The sequence below is a fragment of the Carcharodon carcharias genome, chromosome 25, assembly GCF_017639515.1.
Source record: "Carcharodon carcharias isolate sCarCar2 chromosome 25, sCarCar2.pri, whole genome shotgun sequence".
In the NCBI taxonomy this organism is placed as follows: Eukaryota; Metazoa; Chordata; class Chondrichthyes; order Lamniformes; family Lamnidae; genus Carcharodon; species Carcharodon carcharias.
Genome location: NC_054491.1, coordinates 27485708 through 27501684, shown reverse-complemented (window position 1 = coordinate 27501684; position 15977 = coordinate 27485708). Strand labels below are relative to the sequence as shown.

At 41.0% G+C, this 15977-nt stretch overlaps 1 protein-coding gene across 3 annotated transcripts in view; it reads left to right on the top strand.

Moving 5' to 3' along the window:
* Positions 1-15977, top strand: part of LOC121269484 — a 101444-nt gene that overhangs the window by 10269 nt on the left and 75198 nt on the right. For 2 of the 3 annotated variants that reach the window (XM_041174075.1, XM_041174076.1), the window contains exons 2-3: positions 9738-9859; positions 12416-12450. In XM_041174075.1, the coding sequence (XP_041030009.1) occupies positions 9781-9859; positions 12416-12450 (114 nt within the window). In that variant the 5' untranslated portion in view covers positions 9738-9780. The remainder of the gene's footprint in view (positions 1-9737; positions 9860-12415; positions 12451-15977) is intronic. The other variant, XM_041174077.1, reaches the window with a different exon arrangement.

The window sequence follows — 15977 nt, the reverse complement described above, 5'->3', positions numbered from 1 at the left end:
GCCAGGAGCCCCAGCGGGCTTCTGAAAAAACATGAAACCTCCTCCACCGGCAGGATGAAGTTTCATGTCTGTTTTAAAAACTTTAATAAAGTTTATTTGATATTTATTAACATGTCTCATCTTGTGTGACATTGTCACCCGAGGGGGACATATTAATTTTTTAATTTTCTATTTTTAAACTTTCAGCGATCTCCCTGAGGCAGCACTTAGCCTCAGGGAGATGTGCGCTCTTTAGTGTGCATGTGTGAAAGAGCACACTCTGACAGTTGGGAATCCCTCCCCCCGCTTCCTGTCGGGCAACACGCTGGGCAGGCCTTAATTGGCCCACCCACTTAAAATGGCTGCGGGTCCCGTTTCGGTGACGGCGATCGGCTGCCCACCCGCCCATCAAGGGCAAAATTCTGCCCCTGGAGTATTGTGTGCAGTTTTGGTCTCCCTACCTAAGAAAGGATATACTTGGCATAGAAGGAGTGCAGCAAAAGTTCACTAGGCTGATACTGGGGATAGCAGGACTGTTGTATGAGGAGACATTGGCTTGACTGGCCTTGTATTCACTGGAATTTAGGAGAATGAAAGGGGATCTGATTGAAACATATAAAATTCTAACAGGGCTAGACAGACTAGATAAAGGGAGGATGTTTCCCCTGGTTGGGGAGTCTAGAACCAGGGACCACAGTCTCAAGATACAGGTTAGGCCATTTAGGACTGAGGTGAAGAAACATTTCTTTACGCAGAGGGTGGTCAGCCTGTGGAATTCTCTACCACAGAAGGTTGCAGAGGCAGGGTCACCGAGTATATTCAAGGAAGAAATTGATAAATTTTTGGATATTAGGAGCATCAAGGGGCATGGAGAGAAAGCGGGAACATGACGCTGAGATAGAGGATCAGCCGTGATCATATTGAATGGTGGAACAGGCTCGAAGAGCCAAATGGTGTACTCCTGCTCCTAGTTTCTATGTTTCTATAATGAATTTGTTGGATATAATGTGGGATATCATTTAGAAAACTTCCCAGAGCTACTTGAAAATCAAGAGGTGAAAAGGGGGGATGAATTTAAAACATTCACCATCACCAGGGAATAGGTGCTGGGAAACCTATAAGACCTAAATGATGACAAGTCCCCAGGACCAGATGGCTTGCATCCTAGGTCTTAAAAGAAATGGCTGCAGATATAATGAGGCACTGGTTATAACCTCCCAAAATGCCTTAGATTCTGGAAAGGTCCCAGTGGATTGTAAAATAGCACAATTGTTACATTTAACACCATTATTCAAGAAGGAGGGAGACAGAAAGCACAAAACTGTAGACCATAGGCAAATTGCTAGAATCCATTGTTAAGAAGGTTATTGCAGGATACTTAGTAAATCATAATGGGATCAGGTAGAGTCAATATGATTTTGAGAAAGAGAAACTGTGTTTTTTGAGGAATTAACAAGCAAGGTGGATAAAAGGAAATCTGTAGATGTGGTGTGCTTGGATTTCCAAAAGGCACATCAAAGGTAAGAGCACATGGTGTAGGGGGTAAAATATTCGCTGGATAAAGGATTGGTTAGCTCACAGGAAGAATCAGGAGTAGGGATAAAATGGTCCTTTTTGGGTTGGTAAGCTGTAACTAGTGGAGCGCCACAGGTATCAGTGCTGGGGCCTTGGCTATTTACAATCTATACTGATGACTTGGATGAAAGGACTGAATGTATTGTAGCTAAATTTTGCTGATGACACCAGATAGGTAGGAAAGGAAGTTGTCAAAAGGAGGTAAACAGTCTACAAAGGGATATAGATTCAATGAATGGGAAAGAAATTGCTTACGGTGTATAATGCGGTTAAATGTGAACATGTCCACTTTGGCAGAAAGAATAGAAAAGCAGCATATTATTTAAATGGAGAGGGATTGCAGAACTCTGAGATACAGAGGGATCTGGGTGTCCAAGTGTATGAATCACAAAAAGTGATTAGGAAGGCAAATGGAATGTTGCGTATATAGCAAAGGGAATGGAATATAAAGTAGGGAAGTTTTACTGCAGCTGCCCAGGGCCTTGATGATACTGTGTACAGTTTTGTCTCCTTATTTGAAAAAAAGGATATAATTGCATGAGAAGCAATACAGAGAAAGTTCACTCTACTCATTCCTGGAATGAAGTGATTATCTTATGAAGAAAGTTTGAACAGGTTGAGCCTATACCCATTGAAGTTTAGAAGAATGAGAGGTGATCTTCTTGAAATGTGTAAGATCCTGTGGGGACTTGATAGGGTTGGTACTGAAAGGATGTTTCCTCTCGTGGAGGAGACTAAAACTAGGGGACACAATTTAAGAATAAGAGATCGCCCATTGAAGAAAGAAATGAGGAGAATTTTTTCTTTCAAAGAGTTTTTTGTATGTGCAATTCTCTTCTCCAGAAAGCAGTGGAGGATGGGTCATTTAATTTATTCAAGGCTGAATTAAGTAGATTTTTGAAGGACAAGGGAGACAAGAGTCATTATGGGCAGACAGGAAAGTGTTGAGACCACAACCAGATCAGCTATGATCTTTTCAAATGGTGAAGTAGGCTTGAGGGACTGAATTGCCTGTTCCTATGTTCTATATTTCTATGTTTATATATTCCTATATTCCTAATATCATACTGCAGCAAATCATATTCCCTATTAACAGTCTTCATTGGTCTCTCCTTCTTGTTCTTCCAATACATAAGATAGCATTTATGAATAAGAAAGAGTTCAGATTCTCCTTTTATGGTATGCATTCTTTTATGAACCCAGTGCACATCTCTGTATGTAGAGTTTGCTATTGTGCAAGTTGCTTTTTCTTTTTGCTTGTGATGGAATTATACATCAATGTCACTTTGCAATGAGCTAAAATGTATCTTTGTGAACTGTCCTTGGGAATATCTGCAAATCATTTACGAGCTGATGCAAATTAAGGCACAAAACTTGATAGTCCATATGGCACAAACATTGACTAACTATTTTTTAAGTAGCCTATGATCCTTCAAATTATTGGAGGAGACCAAGGCTGGAATTTTGGGTGTCCTGGCGGGTGGTGGGGTAGGGGAGGGGCACTATGGTGAGAAAGCCAAAAATTGGTTGCACAGAACTTTGATAATTTCGCCCGGGATCAGGAAAACCAGGAAGCAAGAATGCTGGGATTTAAAAGGAAAAAATGTTTTTATTCATTCACAGAATGTGGGCTTTGCTGGCTGGGCCAGCATTTATTGCCCTTGAGAAGGTGGTGGTGAGCTGCCTTCTTGAAACGCTGCAGTCCATGTGGTGTAGGTACACCCACTGTGCTGTTAGGGAGTTCCATGATCTTGACCCAGCGACAGATCTCAGGTTTGCCACAGGTGCAGGATGCCATCGACTGCACTCACGTAACGCTTGGATCTCCGTGGCAACAAGCAGTCAACTATGTCAACCGGAAGGCTTCCACTCGCTGAATATTCAGCTGGTGTGCGACCACCACAAACACATCCTGCAGGTCTGTGCACGATTCCCAGGAAGTGTCCACGACTCCTACAGCCCAGGCAGGTCTCAGATCCCTGACATCTTCCAGGGTCCACAGAGGCTGCAGGGTTGGCTCCTCAGGGACAAGGGATACCCACAGAGGACGTGGCCGCTGACACCTGTGCAGCAGCCTCAGACTGCGGCAGAGTGATGATGCAATGAGTCGGACCTGGACTTTGGTGGAACAACTATAGGCATTTTGAAAATGAGGTTCCGGTACCTCGACAGGTCTGGACTGTAATACAGTCCCCAGAGGGTGTCATGGTATCATTGTCACTTGCTGCTTGCTTCACAACCTGGCACTACAATGGGGAGAGGACCTGGCTGAGGAGGAAATGGAGGAGCTGCGATGAGGAGGACGTTGAAGGGGATGACAGTGTTGAGGTCCTCAAAGGCGAGGATGTCTGCAATGAGGCCATCGCACTGGCTACATGAGGCAGATGCACTTGGGAGGCCCTCATAACAGCACAATTTGTGGAGGATGATGACGAGATGCAGCGAGGACAACCCTGATATCCTCACCTTGCACCTGGAAACGATTGACTTCTGTGTGGCTGACGACAGTTCACATACTCCCAGTGCTCAGGGTCATGTCATGGAGATGCAGCAGAGCCCCTAATAGTGACTAGATTCCAGGAGGATGATGGCGCAGTGAGGACACTCCATAGATCTTCATATTGCCTCTGTGAACTTCTGACTCCTGTCTGGCCAGAGAGGGGGGAGGGGACTTCATGGTAGATGCCCACAGTGTCCAGTAGGTGTCCAAGGGAGACTTTGCTAAAGTTGGGGGCAACATGTTTTCTCCCTTTGGCAGCCGGGGCGTTGCAGCAGCTTCCAATGCCTTAGGCAGTGCTAGCCCTGTGCGGGGGCCCCCTCTAAATCTGGAGCCTGGATTACTGAAGGCCTGAGGAGACAACAGGGGCTGGAGAATCAAAGGCTGTCCTGCCAGCAACCCAGCATGTTCCCCAGGAATGCATTATTAATGAGGTGGGATGCACTGGGATTGGGATGATACAGCACAAAAACCCATCATTGCAGACAGCGGGTAAAATGTCCTTTTTTCTGCCCACTACCACACTTTTTGCAAATCTTGGATGATTCCACCCCACGTTTTATAGATTGAACAAATGTTATTTTGTTAAATTATTCTTTTGTGGAATGTGACAGGAGACAAAATTAAAAGTAAACAGAAAATATAATGTAATTGTGAATAACCAAATTCGGAAATAACCACTTTCCTTCGATAGCACCTTCCAAATCCATGACCTCTACCAATTGGGACAGCAGATAGATGGGAACACCATCACCTGCAAGTTCCCCTCCAAGCTGCTCACTATTCTGACTTGGAAATATATCACCGTTCCTTTCACTGTCACTGGTCAAAATCCTAAAACTGCCTCCCTAAATGCACTGCGGGCGTATCTACAACACATGGACTGAAGCTGTTCAAGAAGGCAGCTCACCACCACCTTCTCAAGGGCAATTAGGAATGGGCAATAAAAATGCTGGCCTAGCCAGCAACACCCACATCCTGTGAAAGAATAAAAAAAGGAAAAGGTTATTTATACCGTAAAAGATTCCTTTCTGCGCTGTTTTAAATGCAGTGTTAACCCATTGCATAAGTTTCAATGACTTTGTCAAATACATTAACATGTTATTACTTTTTTGCACAATATGCTCTCAACCCATTGACATTAATTCACACATAGGCCACATACTTACAGGCAGGTTAACTTTTATTCTAACAGCTTTAGAACTACTTATGTTTTGGTTTTGTATAGTGGAGATTCTTGTTTCTCCTTTGAATTGCACTAGAATTATTTGCCTATTTGATCAGTCTTTGACAGAAAGGAGAGGCTAAATTTAAGTTTGTGCTTCGAAAATACTCTCTTCTTTCAAATCTAATGTTTGATTTGGTATTGATTATTATTCACATGGTTGTTAAATAGGGAATACCCAGATATAAATGTTTAAATTAATTTTTGGTATTTGGGTGTTGCAAGGATGTATTGCCCATCCCTAGTTGCCCTGACAACTAAGTGGTTTAGACCTAGGCCACTGCAGCAATGATAAAGGGACAGTGAAACTTATTCAAGTCAGGACATGTGTGTGATTAGGAAGGATGATAAGCTTGACGATATTTTTAAAGTACTGAAAACAAGGTTTGAAAAACGAGTTTCAGAATATTTACAGATGAATCACATTAGTTTGGGAGACACTTGGATTGATTTGATTATCAGCAGCATTATTCAAAGATAATGATTCTTTTTGAATTTCAATCACCAAACAAATTGTCATGAGGAGTTTCCTTATCAATGCATATTAATCTCTTAATTTCCTAATTTATGTATGATGGACTATGAACATGCACTAATGTATTATTCATTCCCATAAATTCAAAATTGAGTCACACCCTTTGTTGGTAAATGTTTTGACAGCTCCTTGACAACAGGACATCTTATACAAATAATCTGTGGTTGATTCTCACAATTAGTAGGAGATTTAATGGGACAATAGTCTTCTCACTCTGCTTTTCTTCAGCTTTAGAGATTTTAGAGACAAAAAAATACCATGACCAGAAAGAGAAAAAAAATGAAATGAAGGGATTAATCAAGAGGGAAGAACTGTAACATTTAAATATACAGCTATAGTAATGAAACAAGATACCCAACCAGAATCTGAGCCACAGGAATGAACAATTCTTTGACTTGCAAGCTGACAAACGTTTTTCTCTTTTTCTCTGTCTTCATGTCTTTCCCTATTTTTCTCTCTCTCTCTCATGTCTACACATAGAAATAAAAATAATTAAATAATACTTCTCCCATAGCATTGCACACTGAAAGTCAAGTGTAGTCTTCAGGTGAAGTAGAGTTAGAGGATAAATTATAAATGGATCCAGATGTATAATTAAATGGATTCAGTTCCAATTTTAAACACGTACATTCTGTCTTTGTTTTTGCATTGGTGTGAGTACAACTGAGCCTGCCAGTTTCCTAACAACCTTGCACTAATCCTGATTTTTAACCTGTTCTTCTGATTCTTGCATCCTTCCCTCCTCCTCCCTGCCTACATCCTGGCTGAGTTGAATTATTGTTGATAATAAAATATAATAAAATTAAACCTCTGGGAATTTGAGAACATATACGTTCCTCTACAAGGTAGCAAAGAACAAAAAAGGACGACTTTTGTTTATCCCAATTGCTCTAAACTAAAGCTATAAATACATCCTCAAGATCCCATTTGAAACAGAGGTGAGGAGGAATTTCTTCTCTCAGAGGGTTGGTAATATTTGGGCTTCTTTTCCACTGAGGGAAGTGGAGGTTGGCTCACTGAATATATTCGAGGCTGAGGAATTGAAAACAATGAAACTGAGGAGCTAGAGTGTCACCACTAACAAAAGGATGTCATAACCGTGTAACACATTTACTTAATGAAACAAGCATCCGCAGTATTCTGCCCTTAATTTTGAAGACACAGCTATAACCTGTGTTTAGTACTAAATAGAGTAGTTTTATTATCAAGTAGCTAAAACATAACTAACCATTTACTCAATTTAAGTACTGCCTCTCCCATTAGAATGTAGTTGGGAACCAGATGCAAAAGTTATTTTTGTAACCATCTGTATAGTTACCAACTGGCTGAATCAATGAAAGGGCTGTTTCCCCATTCTCTAGAACTCTCAGTTTCGGTTTTGGTATACCCCGACCTCTAGCTCCACAGGAAGAGGGAGACTGAGGCTGAGGAGCCATCCAGGAATGGAACAAGCATATCTGCAAATCAGGAGGAAAATTAGCACAGGCAATCTGGTCATCTTAAGGGATGAAGCAAATTACCTTGAAGAAATTGATCTTGCACCAATATGCCGGCTATTTCATATAATGACATAAGAAATAGGAACAGGAGTAGGCCATTCAGCCCCTTGAGCATGCTTCAGCATTCAGTAAGATCATGCTGATCAGATTGCAGCCTTAACTCCACTTTCTTGCCTACCCCTCATGCACCCCTCCCCATAACCCTTGACGCATTTGTGAACCAAAAATCTGTCTAATTTAACTCAAATAAATTCAGTGAGCCAGCTTCCACTTCCCCCAGTGGAAAAGAATTCCAAACACTAGCAAGCCTCTGAGAGAAGAAATTCCTCCTCATCTGTGTCTTAAATGGGGTCTTGGGGATGTATGCTGTAGCTTTAATTTAGAGCAAAATAAAAGATGTTCTCTTTTGTTATTTGCCACATTGTAGAAGATTTATTCCCACTGTGTTTTGTTTATTTCATGTTTAAATTACGTACTGGGGGTGAAAGCCTGGGGTTGGAAATGCATTTAAGTGGGAAACTTGTGTGAATACAAGTAGATTTGATTTAAGTAGCAGTTTCCAGGAACATATCTACTATTTGAAATGGGACATTCCTGTAGTGTCCCATATAAATGTGGATGTAGGGATTCATAATAGAACAAAATCACCAAAAAGAAAATAACAAAAACATGCCAACAGGAATTAAGGTTTCATGGATAGGAAGCTTGTGGACATTAGGGCCTGGATTTTCATGCCTCCATTCACGTTGGAATGGAGATGGGGGATTTAAAATTGGTGGGCGGGACCCAAATCCGGGATTCCTGCAGCTATTGTAATGGCTCCAGGATAAGGCAGCGGGTAGCAAGCCCACACTCAGTACTTGTGGCCTTGCCTACTCCATTGCAGAGGTGGGCATTTTAGATCCCCCACTATTTTCATGGGTTTGGGGCCATTTTGTTTGGACAGATGGTTCATGACACTTCTGAGTAGCTGTGAACCTTGGGGGAAGCTTGTTGTGGAATCAGGAACCTTTTGACAGGCAGGTTTTAAAGGTCTTGCCAACTTCTACTGTCATAATTAGATGCTGAACAATAAGTTAAATATGTTTTTCATGCAGTGATTTGTCATAAGGCTCTATCCTTAAAAGGTAACTGACCATTAAATTGACCAGTAGTGTCTAAGTGTTCACATGCATTAGAGTACTTTACCTAGTGGATAAAGGGCTCTTCTGTGTTCAGTAGTATTGAGAATCTGACTTTAAGTGTCATCTGGACATTGTACTTTCACCTTCAGATTGATATAAAGTTCAAAGCCCTTTTGAAACCTAAAGCACACTTCCAGTAACCATTATGGGCAGAACTTATGAGCCATATAATAACACAGACAAGTCTTTGAAATGTTCATGAGACTGTAAAAATAAGCAAGCAGGCATTCAAAACCTCCATGAAAAAAAAACACCCTTCTTACAAGTTCAGAAACTGCCAAAGAAACACAGCCATTGCCCTATAATGTGGATTATGAAGGGACCATTGGTGGTATCCAGAGCGGATGGAGAAATCGAGGGGCTATGGGAGTATGGAGGAGTCATATGTGTATTAGAGTTGCATGGGGTGTATAGAGACTGTATGGGTTATACAGAGGGTTATGAGGGTGTGGAATGGTCATGGGATGTATTGAAGGGGCATTGGTGCATGGTGGGGGCATGAGGTGTGTGGAGGAGTCATGGATGAATGGGGGGCATGGGTGTAATAAGGGTGCATTGGGGTGTACTGGGGGCATGGAGGTATGGAGCGGGAATGGTGTGAACTGGGAGGCATAGGTGGTATGGAGGAGGTGTGGGGGTATGGAAAGGGTTGGGAAATGGAGGGGGAGGAAGTATGCAGGGGACATGGGGCATGTGAAGGGGGCGTGGCTTGGGGGTGGGTGAGAGGGGGTGTGGGGAGTGAGGGCTGTGGGGCCTAATAACCATGTTGAGAACCGGGCTCATGTCCCAATGAACGGAGATGGGCCTTTTAAACTGCCCACTTTGCCATTCACTCACCTCTTTTGCTGCCTCAGTCTTGTTTCCGGAGGTGACAGACCCATTGGCAGGCCGGCTCTGCCTCGTCCGGATGAAAATACAACCGGCAGGCAGGCACTGCCAGGGCAGAGGCAGAACCGCCGAGAACATTCCTGACTCCCGATTCCAACCTCAAAGATGAAAATCCGGCCCTAGGTTTTTAATGCTTTAGAGGCACCACATAATTAATCCCAGTACGATGAAGCTTTTAAGTATGACGATTGAAATGAAATTCAACTTCAATGCTGTGAGATTTTTTTTCTGTTGTTAATAAATTTGTTCATTCTTGAAAAATATTTTTCAACTTTTTTGCGCATAGTAATGAATGACAAAATTCTACATGCATTACCCAATAACGCTCCTTCTTTTCCCTTTCCATTTATTGAAGGTTTCACTGCTGACATCAGAGAAAGTTTGAACAGCCAATAAAAATGGGGCGCGAGTTCCGAGCCATCATTCTCCTTTCCTGCTTGTGCCTGATTGGTCAGACGGCAGGTAAATTTATAATAGGCAAGTAATCTGCTCAAGGAGTCTTGAGGCTTATTTCAGTATTTAAGTGCTGGCAAAATGTTGTGTTTTTGGTGATTTGTGTAGCTAACTTTTCCAATCTTGCACCTGACGTACACTCACCATGACAGCTGGGGAATTTAAATGTAATTAATGAAATAAAACCTGAAATTGAAGGCTAATATCATTAAGGGTGGCCAAAAAAAACTGCTGGTATTTCATTAAAACCCAGCTGGTTCACTAATGCACTCCAGGAAAGGAAATCAGCCATCATACCCAGTCTGACATATGTTTGACTCCTGGCCCACAACAATGTGGTGGATTCTCAACTGCTCTCTGAAGTGGCCTAAGAAGTCATTCAGTTGTATTCAAGAAGGCAGCTCACCACCACGTTCTCAAGGGCAATTATGAAGGGGCAATAAATGACACCCACATACTGTGAAATAATAAAATAATACATTTTTGGTACTTAAAAGCTTTTTAATATTAAAAATATTGAAGTTACTAAGCAACTGACTGCTTTATACCAATGAAACCAGTAAGGGGTTTTGTATAGTTTCTAAAATTATTTTCAGTTATTTAAAATCTGGTTACTTACGGGTTGAGGACTAGATGCTGATGGAATAGTTATTTTTGTGATAAACTAATTTTCAGCTATATTAATAAAACTGCACCAGGTCAGCACTTTTAAATATGTTGAGGATTTTTTTTGAATGCAAACAGAAGTACATTCCAAAATGCTTGTCCTGGTTTATGGAAGAGTTTACGCTTGACAAAATGCAAATAAATGCTTGAAATTCTTTCATCATTTACCTTGACTGAACTACTTTTGGGCAAATTGTTCTGGCAAGATCAACATAAACTTCATTCCTTTGTGGTTCTTGCTTCTGTTCAACTTCAAGAATTCCACGTAGAAAATGCTTTCACTTCTGTGAAAAACATGCCTGAAAATTATTCCATTGCCATAGGCTCTCTGAAACCGCTGTAATTCACAGAATGCAAACCGATCCAAGTTCAGTTCTGGGTCGGTGCCCATTCAGCTGGCTTCAGCCATGTGGCCCTGGGTTCAGGCAGCAAAAACCACCCTTTGTTTCTTGACTTGATCACTATCCAGCAACCTTTGGCTCTAAGTGTGCTAATCAGATCCTTTGATGAGAGGTGTTGGCACAGTGGTATTGTCACTGGACTAATATCCCAGTGACCCAGGGTAATTCTCTGGGGACCTGAGTTTGAATCCCACCTTAGCTGATGGTAAAATGTGAATTTAATAAAGATCTGGTGCTAAATGTCTGATGATGACCACACAACCATTGCTGGTTGTCATAAAAGCCCAGCTGGTTCACTTATACCCTTTAGGGAAGGAAATCTACCATCCTTACCTGGACTGGCCTACTTGTGACTCCAGACCTACAGCAAAGTGGTTGACTCTTAAATACCCCCTGAATGAGGGATGGGCAATGATGCTGGCCTAGCCATTGACTCCCACATCCCATGAATTAATTAAAAAAAATAGAATGCAACTTGATTTTAATGCCTTCTACAGCCTTACAATAAGGTCTTACATTATATGATGAGTCTCAAAATTTGACAAGTACGGGAGGGCAAATGGTGCCGTGGGAATCAGATCCTAGTGAGGACTCAATACCTTTAAGAGAGGAGGAAAAGGATGAAAATTGGCAGGAAAGGAAAAATGTTTGCAAACAGCTTTCAATAAGCTGGCCAGGAGGCAGTCAACTCTAGAGTTGCTCAGTTAGATTTGTAATCCATCCATTAAAACAAATGGCTGGCAAACTAATATGTCAAATTAATCCAGAAATATCTTGAGCAGATGGAGATAAAAATGCAAAATATGAAGGATGAACAGATACAAACACAAAGAATATCCTTGCGGGTTCTCCAATTGGCCGTTATCGCTTTAGTGGAAATTCTGTTGGGGATTTCTGTCAATCTTCCATTAATTTTATGGCAGCTAATCAGGAGCTCTTAGGAAATTCTGGCTAAACTGTTTATTTTTGAAATTTATTTAAAATTGTTTTTATGTTGGCAGATTGTGGTATTGCATTAGAGTAACATTATAACATTGGTCATCCATGGTTTAAAATTTTCAGCCTAAGGAAGTTGACATCACCCTGGCTCTGGTGGGAGTCCATGGTTCAGGTTAAATCTATGCTAAAATAAATTTTACAGAGACGAAAGCTCTGGGCTGTTTTCTTTTTTTTTTAAACTGTGTTCAGAGAATATCTATTCTGATTAAAGAACATGTTATCATCAACATCTGATTCCTGGAGTTAAATACAGCTACTGAGAATAATAAGCAAAGTTCTAACCACTTATCAAATTGTATATCATCCATCAAACTGCCACAGGATTTAAAGAATCTCTCTTCGTTACTTAACCCGTAAATAAGGAGATTAACGAATCTCAATCTTTTCAACATGAAACTCAAAGCATTTTTCATTGGTTTTTGCATTGTTAATATATCAATGGATAACAGTACATGAATAGTATTAACTTAATTCACAGATTTATTAACATTTGCTTTTTGTTTGACATTCAAAGGGAAACGTGGAGAATATGATAAAGGCTCAAAAGAGGTAAAACAATGCACTATAAATTTATACAGTGACTAGGGAGTTTGAAGGGAAACAGCACCGAGGGAAATACTTTTATTCACATGCAGCCCATTTTGCCATCTCCCTCAAGGGGAAGTATTTCCATTTTACTGGTACCAGTTGGGTCTTTCACTAAAAACAGTCCACTTGATTATTATCAGTACTGAACTTTTCAGTTATAATAGCATCTAGAACAGAAAGTGATGCCAGAAACAATCCAGCTCAGTTACTGAAACAAAAACAGAAAATGCTGGACAAACTCAGCAGGTCTAGCAGCATCTGTGGAGAGAGAAACAGAGTTTATGTTTCGAGTCGTATAGCCCTTCTTCATCAGATGTTGAGTTTTTCCAGCATTTTCTCTTTTTGTTTCAGATTTCCAGCATCCACTGTATTTTGCTTTTATCAGCTGAGTTATGTTGGCTAGAGATAAACTCACTAAAAACATCATGTAAGGAGATCTTTTTCAATAGGAAGTCTACTGTTCTCAGGAGACAATTCCATTACATTCTCCAGCCCCTGCTCCAACCGTATATGTTTGCACAGTTTCACAGAAATTCACCAATTGGTCGTTCTTTATGTACACACTTGAACAGCATTCATAGACTATTCATTCTTGAGGCATGGCTCAATTTTTTCCTTACCAGACATCCAGACATAGACAATTTGCAGTTCATGTAACTGAGTATTAATACATTGATAGGGGCCCTGACTGATATTTCCTCACCCTAACCCAGGGTCACAGTAAACATTTGCAGCATCCCTACTGCTGCCTTGGCTAAAATCAGCATAGACTAGGATCATTCCTGTGCTTTACCTCATCCTTAATGGCCCTTTCATCTATTAATACATTGAGGCACCTTGAATCAACCACATTTTTAATAACATTTGGCATTGATATTGTAACTTCAACATAGAGAAACATCCCACAGCACTTCACAGAGAAAATTGACATTGAACCTAAGGTGGAGATATGGGATGAGGTGGTCAAAGAAGTGAAGTTTAAGAATTGTCTTAAAAGGAGAGATGGTGATGCTGAAGATGGAGGGATGGGATTTAGGGAATTGCTGAGTGTGTGACTAAGGTAGGTGAAAGCAATGATAAGTTAAAAGTCAAGAGGATGCCTCGAGGTGTTAATGTATTAACAATTACATTGTTAAAGTTTTTTAATGTCTTGTTAATTACATTGTTAAGGTTAAGAGAAACAGGTGATGGGTATTAATTGTCTTTAAGCACATATAAATAGGGGATAGCTGGGATGCTGGGTTTTGTGGGAGGAGAGCTGTGAGACTGAACAAGTCAATAAACTCTTTCAATAAAGAAAAGCTCTATCTTGGTTTCAGCTTCGCCAACCAGCTTGGATCTTATTAACAAAGAGGTCTGAGTAATTAGGGACGGAGGTCATTGGGTAGAAGGAGTTCACATACATACAGAGGAGCGAGACTATGAAAGTAGTTAAAAAGAAGGATGAGAATTCTAATTTCAGGCTTTGGGGGGCTGAGAGTCAATGTAGAAAAGCTGGAGCAGGGGTAATAGCTGAAAGATTATTATATGGGCAGCAACATTTGGATGAGCTAATGTTTGTGGTGAGTGAGAGATGGAAAGTGGGACACAGGGCCATTGGAATTGTTAAGTCTGGTAGTAACAAAGATATGAATGAGGAGACAGGTAGGGATGGAGGTGGGTGATGTTGTGGATGTGAAAGTAGACAGCCTTTTTGATGTAGAGGTTATGGGGTAGGAGCTCACTCCGTGATGGACAGAATGCTAAGGTCATGAACAATCTAGTTCAGCTTGAGATAATGGCTGAGGTGGAGAGGGCTGGGTAGAAATATGGGGCAGAATTTTACATTCGGTGTGTGGGTGCGTGCCTGGCATGCCGGAACATAAAATGACGCGCGATAACGTCGGGCGTGTGTCCCGATGTCACCACGAACTCGCACAAGATTTCGTTCGGGTGGTGCGTGCTAGAATTGGCTGTGCACCCACCGGTAATTGAAAGGCCTATTAAGGCCATTAGCTAGGTAATTAAGTTGAATTTTACACAGACAGGCGAAAAGGTCAAGCGGCCTTTACGTTTTTAGGAAACCTTATCCACTAGCAGGATAAGGTTTCCTGAAGCTAATACTGATGAAATAAAAACTTTATTTTGAAAAGAGAAACATCTCCCATCTCATGTGACACAGTCACATGAGGGGGCATGGTTCATTAAATTTTTACTGTCCTTATATATTTTTTTAACAAATGATCCAATCTCCCTGAGACACAGGATCCACGCAGGGCGGGCCTTGATTGGCATACCCATGTGAAATCGCAGTGCAGAGCCGATCACAGGCAGCAGTGGGCTCTGTGAGTGCCCCCGCCCGCTCCTGCCAAGCCTGTCCGATGACTAGAAAATCCTACACGTGCAATCAGTGGCAGGAGGGGGTTTAGGGGACCACGTAACAATGCAAAGGTGGGGTAATGTGACAGAGTTTGTAGTGAGGACCAAAGATGGCATTTGACCTTCCTAATGTTCAGCTGCCTTTCTGGCGAATATTTCAGATGGAAAGTGTTTCCCTTAATAATTAATTCCTCTAATAGTTTAATAGGTTGTGAAATAAAAGGCACTATATACAGTTAACATGACAAATGAAGGCTGTGGTTAATACTTTAAGGGTTAATTATTGATGGTATCTAGAACTGCATGTGTTTTATTTATGGTTTTGCACTTTGCTTGTCTGATTGTGTTGATCATAATGTAACGATTATAATGTTATAAAGCGAATGCTTATTTTGTAATTATAGTATTTATAAAGTCAGGAGAACTGCCAGCATGCTTAATAAGATAATAATAGCTTACAATTCAAATCATCGATACCTTTGCGAGTATGGTGAGTTGAAACTTTGTGTATAAACAATATATAGCTCTATAAGTAACTGACAACAAACACATTTTTCTTTAAATAAATTCACAAATATTCATGGAAACTATAGTTTTCAGGGTAGATTTTTATCAGGTTGTACAGTGTTGCACTTCAGTGACTTGTTTCCCTAAAAATGTGATTTTTCATCATGCTTTACTAGAAAGATGTAATTAAATGTTCAAAAGTCAGTTCCCCTGATGACCGTGTCAGTAAGTTCACCAAATCTGCTGAATACCAGTCAGGGGAATGATGCCCTTTTCTACTAACTGCAACAAATCATAAATATCTCAGTTATGTATGGGCATCTATTTTCACTATGACTAGTGCTCTGAGGAAACCCACCTCTCAAGGAGATCTCCAGTTCAGTTCTGAGCCTGTGCTCTGTTTACTGGGCTGGTGAGTGGATAGTCAGCCAGAGTTTCCATTCTGGTCATTCCCCAGTGATAATAGAAGAGGAATCAGCTCATTTGGAGTGCTCAAGTCTCCTGCTGACACTCAATGTCTCACACATGAAGAATGCTTGGTTGCCTGGGGTAGCTGAGGACTGTCAGCATGCATTGAAGAGCACTCTAGCATGAGTCAGCATCTTAAGAGTGAAAAGGTGGGT